The sequence below is a fragment of the Aptenodytes forsteri genome, unplaced genomic scaffold (assembly GCF_000699145.1).
Source record: "Aptenodytes forsteri isolate BGI_AS27 unplaced genomic scaffold, ASM69914v1 Scaffold118, whole genome shotgun sequence".
NCBI classification, from domain to species: Eukaryota; Metazoa; Chordata; class Aves; order Sphenisciformes; family Spheniscidae; genus Aptenodytes; species Aptenodytes forsteri.
This window is the reverse complement of record NW_008795859.1, coordinates 1,092,175-1,102,488: the sequence shown is the minus strand read 5'-3', so window position 1 is coordinate 1,102,488 and position 10,314 is coordinate 1,092,175. Positions and strand designations below refer to the sequence as shown.

Genomic DNA, 10,314 nt, shown 5'->3' with positions numbered 1-10,314 from the left:
AATCAACTCGGGGTGCAGCAGCTGGTGTGAGGCACAAGGCGTGTATCGTGCTACAATAGGGCATTATCCTGATCCCTGTGGTTGTTTCAGTTAACCGCTGCCATGGGTGCAAACAATCTAAGGAGAAAACTATGCGAAAGGGCATGCGAAGGGAGGGGAAGGTGCCTGGCTTGATGCTGGCTGTCTGCATAGATTAGACTCTCTGCTCCTTGCTCAGCAGCCCTGAGGAAAACACCCTCCGATCATCTGTGCAAGGTGCTGGTGGAGGGCTAGCATTCCTCTCCCAAGCCACCGAGCCATTCCGTCCCTGTGGCCGTGACAAGGCCGTTGGAGGTTGGCTGAGTGATCGGCAAGTTCTTGGCAAGCACCGTGATCTTTGCACTGACACACTCTTGCCATGGACCTGAAGAAACAAATTTGCCCTTACTGAGAAAGAAAGAGTTGGTGAAAAGCTGCTGTTGGTGCCTGGTTCGGTTTTGGAATGATACATGGGGAGCCTAAAATCAGCTAATCAGGGAAATGCTGCCAAAAGCTCTAGTGCTGTGTACGAATCAACTGTATTGTCCGTGCCTGAAGCATTTTGCCACTGTTCAGTCTCCTGAGGCTCCCGGTGTCCCTGCGCAGCCCCAGCCAGGCTTCCAGGTCTTGCAGTGACCTACTGAGACAGGAACCGCTTCCAATTCACATGCTGTTTGCTGAGATGTGAATTCCTTTTATTAACTTGAGGCTGTGTCTTTTGTTTTGTACTTTTAGGCTAAAATATCTCCTTCATATTGGTGCAGTTTTGGAGCCCGCACAACTTGAGTCCCTTTTAAGTAAACAGCCTGCTAAGAAGCCATCAAACGACTAAAGCTCTTACCGATTTCGCCTAGGTCTGGCTCTAAGGTTTAACACTGCTTTGCTTTTTTCATTGCAGATTTTCATAAATAATGAATGGCATGATGCAGTCAGTAAGAAAACCTTCCCTTCTATCAATCCAGCAACAGGAGAAGTTATCTGCCAGGTTGCTGAGGGTGATAAGGTAAGCGTTCTCTTGACGAGATCGGTTTGTTTTCCGCGTGAGCAGGTACACAGGGATTGCAGAGGAAGACACTAACTCGTCTCTCACCTGGGCAGCTCCGCCGAGTGCCGGTTTGCAGTAGTGAGTGTCTGACCTCTACAAATACCACGTTCAGTGCTGCTTGTGTTCTTTCTTGACTACTGCTTTCAACAAAAACCCTCTGGCTTTGCCTCTTACCAGTGGCAAGCCGGGACTAGAAAGGGCATAGAGGAATAGATGTGGTGTGCAGCGGAGCCTGAGTTGGGAGGTTGGGGAGCAGTCGCGGGTGGAGGTTACTGGGGCAGGCAGGGATGAAGGTGGACACCTCTGCGGCCCTGTGGGTGCTGTGCTGGCGGTGTGACCCAGAGTCACGGTAGCAGAGGAGACAAAAGGTCAGGATTCACCTGAACAGCCCCTTTCTGCTGTACACATGTAGTGGGAGACCGTCCCCAGCCCTAGGAGATTAAAAAAAGAAAAAGAGAGCGCGATGGTGGGGACGAGTCATGTAATCATCCCATGCCTTATGCAAGGCCCTCCTAGGAGTCTGTGGCAGAGCTGAGGTGGTGTTTCCCAGCAATTTTGGGTTCTTCCTACAGTCTGGAAACTTGTCTGTATTCCCCAAGGGAGGGGTGAGTGAGGGAAATCCTTTGTTGTTTGCTTGTCCATGGTAGACTGGCTTGTCCTGGCGGGACCATTACAGCAAGCCAGAACAGAGAACCAACGAGAAACAAGTTAATGCCCTGACAGGGCAAAATGATGGGTTAGAGACATTTGATCAAGGAAAAAACTCCTTTAGTCTATGCTGGCGAAACCAAATCCTGAAAGAGTGTCAAAAGCACACTTCTAGAGCTTTTTCCATGCCTTGTTCTAGGATGCAGATATTAACCCAGCAGATGACATTGTGGAAATAACTTGACAATATTTGCACTCCGCATAGCTGAAATAACAGAATGTAAGCGCAGGCGGAGGTGGTGGCTCCGCAGCTGTTGCACCCATCTGTTTCACTGCCAGTTCTGCTCCCTCTTCCCCGTGGTTGCAGACTGGGCGAGATCCAGCAGCAGCGTTTGTGCTGAGGCTGCGCTGCTGTGCAGCGCTGCCCGGGTCGATGCTTGTGGAGCAAGTGGCCCAGGGGCCGCAGCCCATGCGCTCCCCTGCCCTGGGATCGATGAGTGTCTTGCAGTGAGGCAGCTGTCAAGGCTGCAGGTTCTTGCCCCCAAAAAGGCTGGCGCTAGCAGCCACTTGTGCCGTCTGGCTGGAGGCTGTTTTCTCCTGGAGACCAGGGAGGGCTCCAGCTGTGTTTTGAGAGGGAGGCTGGGAGCCGAGTGGGGCCGGTTACTCCTTTCTCACCCTCTTGCCTGGACTCCTCTGCAGGCAGATGTGGACAAGGCCGTTAAGGCAGCCAAGGCAGCTTTCCAGCTGGGCTCGCCTTGGAGGAGGATGGATGCTTCTCATCGGGGCAAGCTGCTGAATCGTCTTGCTGACCTGATCGAGAGGGACCGGGCTTACCTGGCGGTGCGTATCGCACTCTGTGACTGAGCTCTCTGCTGTGATCCCTAATTTTGGGGAGAGGGAGGCAGAAACAGGTGGTTTGTGCCCATCGGGTGTGATGAGGTCTTTAGCCACAGCTAAAACTGTGAGAGAGAGCTACAAAGGGTGGGGAAGTAGTTTTGGGAAGCTGAAAGCAAACAGGCCAACGTGCAGAACAGATCCAAACTGCAAACCGAGAATTGAATCTAAATCTGCATGCGTGACTTTCCCCACCTCGCTCTTCAGGCAATCTCATTGTCTTTTGTAGGCGCTGGAGACTCTGGATAATGGCAAACCGTACTCCATCTCCTACCTGGTGGATTTGGACATGGTAGTCAAATGTCTCAGGTAGGCGTGGAGGCTACAGTGACAGCGCCGTAACTCTTCATCCTCCATGCTTGTGCTCAGCTGGCCCGTGGTAGCTGAACCTCTGCTCGTGCAGAGACCAGATGCCTCTGATTCAAGTGTTGTGGGTGTCAGGGCTCGATCTGACCTGTTGCTTTCATTCGGCCCGTAGCAGGGTGTCAGACACTCTGTTTTCCTCTGGTTTTATTTTTTGTTAAGAATGAGGCTGTAATTCCTGTGACTTTCCAAAGGATTTTTGTTACATATATGTTCCTCTCTTGCTACGTACAAGAGTCTCACTAATGGCGGTGATCTGTGTTACAGCACAGGAATGACAGAACGTATGTTCTGCAAAGTGCTAGCAAACGCAGAGAGACGAATGTTTGTATTTACTGTCCATTCTTAAAATCACCTGTTTGGGAAATATTTGTATGTGTTTTATGAAGTGACTGAAGAAAGGAGGAAAGCAAATAGCTGGAGGAAGTCTCTCTTATTTTCTGGTGACAGGGGACTTGTTATTTTCCATTCAGTGACCAAAACTTTATTGTTGCTAGATACTTTGCAGGTTGGTCGGATAAATTCCATGGCAAAACCATCCCATTAGACGGAGATTTCTTCTGTTACACAAGACATGAGCCGGTGGGAGTTTGTGGACAGATAATCCCGGTAAGTAAAATGTATCAGTAGTTCCTGCAGCATTTCAGTAATTCAGTGTTAGCATGAAGAGTTGTCTGAAAACACAAGTTACTATCTGTTGCTAACCACTGCTTCCTCCAGTGGTAAAGAAAGTTATGCTTGCACCAGCTGGGAGGGCTGTTACTTTGCTCTGGCAATACAGAACTACTTGTTGATTTCATGGGCTCCGAGTAAGATTTACTTTGTATCTGCTGAAAAAGGAAAGAGAATTTAAACCCCTTTATAGGAGTTATCTGGCTCAGAACCGCAACTAAGTTTAAGCTACTACCTAGCGTTAAAAACAAAATTCTGTGTGATGAGGAAATAGAGAACTAGCATGCAAAATTCAGCTTTATGTACGTGATCTTGTTTCTGTAACTGGTAGCAAGGTGGTTTGTGAACAACAAAGCCATATTTATACAATGATCCGTGGATAGTTTTACCTCTTTATAGGAGTAGCCAGATTCTGATTGTTGCATACTGTATTGGCAGGTTTTTCATATTTGCATTGAGCAAGAACTGAATGTAAATGTCCCACTGGTCTGTGCATACTGCTCTGTCATTACAAACAGGCTTTCTTTCAAAATACCTCAACAGAGTGTTTAATGGCTAAACTGGCAGCAAAGATTAATTCCAAAAAAAGTCGGGTTTTTGCAATGGTACTGAGAGACCTCACACTTCAGAGAACAGTTTTTGCTGGACAAGCAGAAGGCAGTGCTTGAAAAGGAGCCAAACGTTGAAGAGCAGCTAGGGAAGGATCAAAGAGTGCTTCCATAGGTGCTGCAGCTGATTTGAATGAAGCTCACTGGTTACTTACTGATTAATCGGAAGCTTTCAAGTTCAGACCAGCAAATACCTCCTTGTTTTTCAGTGGAACTTCCCGCTGCTGATGCAAGCATGGAAACTGGGGCCTGCCCTGGCTACTGGGAATGTGGTTGTGATGAAAGTGGCGGAGCAAACCCCCCTGAGTGCTCTCTACGTAGCTAATCTGATCAAAGAGGTGAGCGAACAGGCTGGGTTTCCATCCGCTGCCGCGCTATCGCTGCTGGAGTGCGGTGTGATACAGCCAAACTGGTGAGCTGCGGAGGGCATGTGACTGGAACAGAGAAGGGCTGTCTGATCCGAGGAAAGGCTGGGTTGTCTTGGGTATCTTAGCATTTGATTTAGCAAAAAAAAAACCCAAACCTTGTCCTTATAAATGCACATGCAGAGGACATAAATCTTGATTAGGGAGGGAGTCTTGGAGGTTCAATTAAATAACAAACTTCAGGGTGATTAGAAAGCTAACATATATAGCTCCACAAACTATGCTTAGGATGCGGCGTGGAGAGAGGGGTTGTCCTGGTTCTCGCGAACTGAACATCAAAACTAAGGACCTGGGAAATTAAAAGTGAAATAGAAAAGGCTCTGTTCTTCGTGGGAGGCCTACTGAGGAGTTACTAACACATGAGGGTAGGTGAAATCCTTGATTTGTGAAAGGAGTAACGTTGCTCTCTCCTGTTGTGAACCGGCAGGCTGGATTCCCACCAGGCGTGGTGAACATCATCCCTGGCTATGGGCCCACTGCAGGGGCTGCCATCTCTTCCCACATGGACGTAGATAAAGTAGCCTTCACTGGCTCCACGGAGGTAAGGGAGTACCTTAACCTTTAAGCCCTTGGGATATAGAGAATATCTCATTGCTGTAATACCTTTTCTGTATAAAATACTGGAGGTGCCTTGCCTTCTACACTTCTTTTTAAAAAATACAGCTGAATTCAGGGTGTGACATTTATTTTTACTTTACATAAGACTCTTTTTAGGTGTCTCCTTTAGAATACTTCCTATTGTTTCCCTTGAGCTGCTTCCTACTAGAGGTGAAACTGGGCAGACTTCAGTTGTTCCCTTAAAGCCCTGACAACGAAGGGATTAAACTGCTGACTGAGATCTAAAACCAGCTGCCCTGCCAGGTGTTGCCATATGTAGGAGTTAATTCCTCATACCTGTTCTTCTCACGATGCAGGTTGGGCATCTGATCCAGAAGGCTGCAGCAGAGAGTAACCTAAAGAGGGTGACACTGGAGCTTGGAGGAAAGAGTCCAAATATAATCATGTCTGATGCAGACAGTAAGCACCTGCTAGTGTAATATTTGGTCTGTACCTTTTACGTCAGTTTTCTGCAAGCAGAGCTGGAGGGGAAAGGAAACCTCTCCCATGTTGTATGAGTCTCCAGCTCTGACACCAACCTGGCAGTTCTCACCCAGTGAAGTCTCCGTGCCTCCTGCTGTAGCTGCCCTATTTGTGTATCAGCACTTCTTCACTCCCACTTCTTTCCCAGTGCTGTGAAGAAGTTCAGTTATCAACAAATGAGAATTGTTTCAGTATCTTCCTTCAGCCTTAGTTCCATTTTTGTTTTCATTTCTTTCTCTTTCTCTTAGTGCGTACCACTCCTTTCTACTCTTATGAAGTTCTGGTTCCCTCATCTCTTGCATATGGACTCATTGTTGGTCTTGATGAGCCAACGTACATGCTTTTATATGGCAGTAAGGAAGGAAATTCTTCTAGATATGAAATAACTTGTCCTTAATACCTGATAATTTCAAATGAGAACTGTAATCTGCTGCAGATTAGATTTTTTTCTCTAGTATGAGGTGCTTTAATAGACCCTCATACCAATTAAATCTGCACATAACTTCTGCCCTACCAAAGCATGGAAAATGCCTGTCAACTGAAAGGACTTTGTATCGCTGATGCTCCAGTACTCTGCATGATAGTCGTTCAAAAGAAGTTACTTACTGTGTTTGGTTTTTTTTGTTTATTTGTTTTCTCTCCTCTCCCCAATCTTAGTGGACTGGGCTGTGGATCAAGCCCATTTTGCCCTCTTCTTCAACCAAGGGCAGTGCTGCTGTGCTGGATCCCGAACATATGTCCAGGAAGATATATATCATGAGTTTGTGGAGAGGAGTGTTGAGAAGGCCAAGTCCAGGGTGGTTGGAAACCCGTTTGACTTTAAAACTGAACAGGGGCCTCAGGTAAGAGCAGGAAATGTCCTGAGCTGTTATCTCATGAAATAGTCCCAATCTTGAGTCATTGTGCATCAGTAGATTAGAATGAAAGGTATCCTTCGGTCTCTCGATTAATCTTTGAACTGTGCCCATTACCTCCTTGCTTGTGGAGGAGGGAGAAGTTAATTAACAGTTCTGACTATTCCAAACCCTCCACTTGATGCTGGCATTTAAAAATTATCATCTCCCTTTGAAGCTGGCTTGGCAGTCTGTTGAAATGAAGAATTGCTAGAGCACAGTCGCGTGCACAGCAGGTTGTAGTCAAATCTTTTTCTACCCCCAGTAAAGGTGAAGCTGATCTGTCTGTCCTCATGGCTTTTAGGTAGATGAAGAGCAGTTTAAGAAGATCCTCGGTTACATTAGTACTGGGAAGCGTGAAGGAGCCAAACTGCTGTGTGGTGGCAACCCTGCTGCAGACAGAGGCTATTTCATCCAGCCAACTGTCTTTGGTGATGTGCAGGACACCATGACGATTGCCAGAGAGGAGGTGAGACCTGCAGCGCCTTTCTGTCTGTCAGCTTCTCGCTTGTTTGTCATTTTGCCCTCTCTGATGCAAAAAACCACAGGTCTACAAGAACTGGACGTTCATGAACTGTGAAACTCGATGCTTCTTAGAAAGTTACCACATTAAACTTCCCTCCAGATTGTATCCTGGAACTTTGTAAAATGGGAAGCGATACTTTGAATTTGATGTCCTGTGTGACTTCTAGTGTACACACATAACTCCAGCATCAACCACAGCCTCCCCCGTGATCAATTTACACAGATTTTCACATGCTCTGTTTGGATTTTGCAGATATTTGGACCGGTCATGCAGATTCTGAAATTCAAAACCATTGAGGAAGTCATTGAGAGAGCAAATGACTCCAAGTACGGCCTAGCAGCAGCAGTCTTTACAAAGGACCTTGACAAAGCAAACTACGTGTCACAGGGCCTGCGAGCTGGAACAGTTTGGTGAGCCTTAACACTTCCTTCGCCCTAAACTGCTGGAAGCTTCCTTGTGTGCTGCCATTTCTCATTAAGCTTGCTCTTTGATAGCCTGTCTCTACTTTGGATCCAATTTTATGTGTACTTCACTGAATGTAATGTCAGACCTTCAGTTGTAATGCTAACTGTTGGTAAAATTTAGTTATATTGAGCTTCCATGCTCCCACTGTGAATTAATGAACGGGATGGGGGAAAAGAAATGCAGTGCTACAGCTGGCAATGACAGCAACTGCTGCAGGGCTCTGAGAGCCAGTAGTGATTAGATCACCGAGCACGTCTGTGCGGTCTTGGCTGCTGCAGTGGATGTTCCTCTGTGTTCTGAGGCTGTGCTGAAGACGATGCCAAAGTCAGTACTTCAACACCAGTTTACTGTTCTAGCACAAGACATTTTGGAGATGCAGTATCTCACTATCTTTTTTTTTTTAATGGTACCGAGTGAACAAGTAGGTGCTTTTGGTGTCTGTTCTCTGAAGGAGGTGTGGGTGGCAACCCGGATGCTTGGTCCTGCGGTAATGAGAGACGTGAATCGATTTCATGATGTTCTGTTTCCTGGTTGATGAGGATAAGGTTCCAGGATTGATTAATTCTGTTGGCTGAGAGAACTGACAAGTACAGAAATCCTGCCTAGGAATTCAGCTGTCCCTCTGTTGTAAACAGCTGAGATGTCCATTTGCTGTGAAAGGGCTCTTCCATTAAGCAGTTCTGAAACTGCAGGTGCTTAACTCTTGGTTTCCTTTTCAGGATAAACTGCTACGACGTGTTTGGTGCACAAGCCCCGTTTGGCGGCTACAAAGCTTCTGGGAATGGGCGAGAGCTGGGAGAATATGGTCTGGAGGCATATGTAGAGGTGAAAAATGTGAGTATCCCTGTGTCCAAGGACTTCCCGACCCTCTGCCATAGCTCCAAATTGTATTTGTGCCTGTTAGTATAAGCTGGCCTGAGAGTTGCAATTCTTCTTTCTAACACTTGAAACAAATTTGGAGCTGCACTTCTGAAGTAACTGCAAACACAACTCCGTGTAACTGTATTTTAAACAGAAAGCTAGCCTTGCTTTATGCTGCTGAGGAAAACAAGGATATGTGACCTAATAGATTACCAATTGCCCGCACCACTTGGCACCGTTTAGCTGTTTCTCGCTGTGAAGAATGCAAGTGTATGGACTTCTCCGTGAGTTTATTTTGTGGAGAACAGAAAGAGCATGTGCTGGGGGTGCATGCCTGCTGGGTAGAAGCTTCTGCAGGTACGAACTGGCAGATGAACACTGGGCACTCGTCACTCAAGAGGGGGAATCTGAGCAGTGATCACCAGTACTTAATGCCGCTCTTGTGAGTCGATACGCCCTTGGGTCCACATGCAAGACCAAAGTTCCTGGTGTTAGGCAATCCCATCACCGCAGTCTGAGTAATTTCCTGTAAGACAAGGCAGAAGGGCTGTCACACTGTCTGCTTGCAGCTGCGATGTCTAAAGGGTGACGGAGCTCTTGGGCAGAGGTGGTTAGCCCGTGGCCCCGGAGTTGCAATACGGCAAAGTGCGTAACCATCGAGGGCCTCCAGTTTGTGACTGGCAGGGGGCTGTTTTGGTGCAGGAGCTCCAGGTGAGAACAAACAAGCGTGCCCGCTCCCACCTCTCAAAGAGCAGTGGCGTCTCTGGAGAGGTGCTGTGACCCAGCCTTCAAGCTTCCCCCTCTCTCTGAGCCTTCCAGATAGGTCTCCAGACCAAGGTGATCCCAGTCACTGCCCGCTGACTGGGATATACTGTGCTCTGGTTGTGATTCTCTTCTGCAGGATGCTTCTGCCTCTCGGCCTTCAAGCCAATATAACTGAACACTGTCTCCAGGAAAATAACTTGTGACTGTTCTTTTTTTTCTAGGTGACAATCAAAATTCCACAGAAAAACTCCTAAAGGACAGCAGCCTCTCCATGCCTTTGAAAACACCTATGCAGCTTCATGAGATACAAAGCAAGGAAACCTCTTCTTAACACATACGAAACTTAAGTGGAAAATACGTAACGCTGCGTTAAGAAATGTTTCTTTAGAAGGAGCTTTTGTTAAAAAATGTTACTTGGATTTATCTTTTTAAAATACCAAATACAGTCAACTGAGTACTAATGCATTACATGGATGTACCCTTGTTGCATCTGTATCTGACGAATATGCTTTTTTTCAAGAAATCATTTAAACGCTTGTCTAGTCTGCCATAGGTTTTATAATAATTCGTTGTTGGCTTACACAGCTAGCTCTATACCCCTTGTCCTATACACCTCACACATACGTCCCTCTTCTGTAAGCAAAGCGAACTGAGACTCGGTTGTGTAACTGAGCAGGAGAGCAACCTCTCAGCGTGAATCTGTGAGGTAAAAGTTTGTTCTCGGCCGCTCCCACCTGCTCTCGGCTGCTCCCACCTGCTCTCATTGTATCTACTCACAATAAACATTCTTATCTCAGTGAAGTTAACCCTTCCTTTGTTGGAGCAGTTTGTGTCAGTGAGCTAAGCAGAAGCTCAAGCGCACACAAGTTTGTATTTTCTTCCACCCACCGATTACCCCCCGCCTCAAGCAATTTTTAAGGTTTTCGCTGACTTTCCGCACTGCCCGCTTTCCTCATACTGCCTTAACGTTAAAGGAAGTCCTACGTCTGGTAGCTGTCCCCAGCAAAGCACGCAGAAGAGCCGGCCGTACCAGAACAACAAGTATCGGGGG

The 10,314-nt window shown here is 46.9% G+C and overlaps 1 protein-coding gene across 1 annotated transcript; it reads left to right on the top strand.

The window, feature by feature from the left end:
* Positions 1-907: 907 nt before the first annotated feature.
* Positions 908-10,066, top strand: ALDH2 (aldehyde dehydrogenase 2 family (mitochondrial)). The gene is made up of 12 exons (XM_009283867.2): positions 908-1,021; positions 2,411-2,551; positions 2,835-2,914; positions 3,466-3,577; positions 4,458-4,586; positions 5,101-5,214; positions 5,588-5,690; positions 6,411-6,595; positions 6,951-7,115; positions 7,425-7,582; positions 8,357-8,471; positions 9,485-10,066. The coding sequence occupies exons 2-12, from the start codon at positions 2,477-2,479 to the stop codon at positions 9,515-9,517; spliced, it is 1,269 nt and encodes a 422-aa protein (XP_009282142.1). The 5' UTR covers positions 908-1,021; positions 2,411-2,476; the 3' UTR covers positions 9,518-10,066.
* The last annotated feature ends 248 nt before the right edge of the window (positions 10,067-10,314 follow it).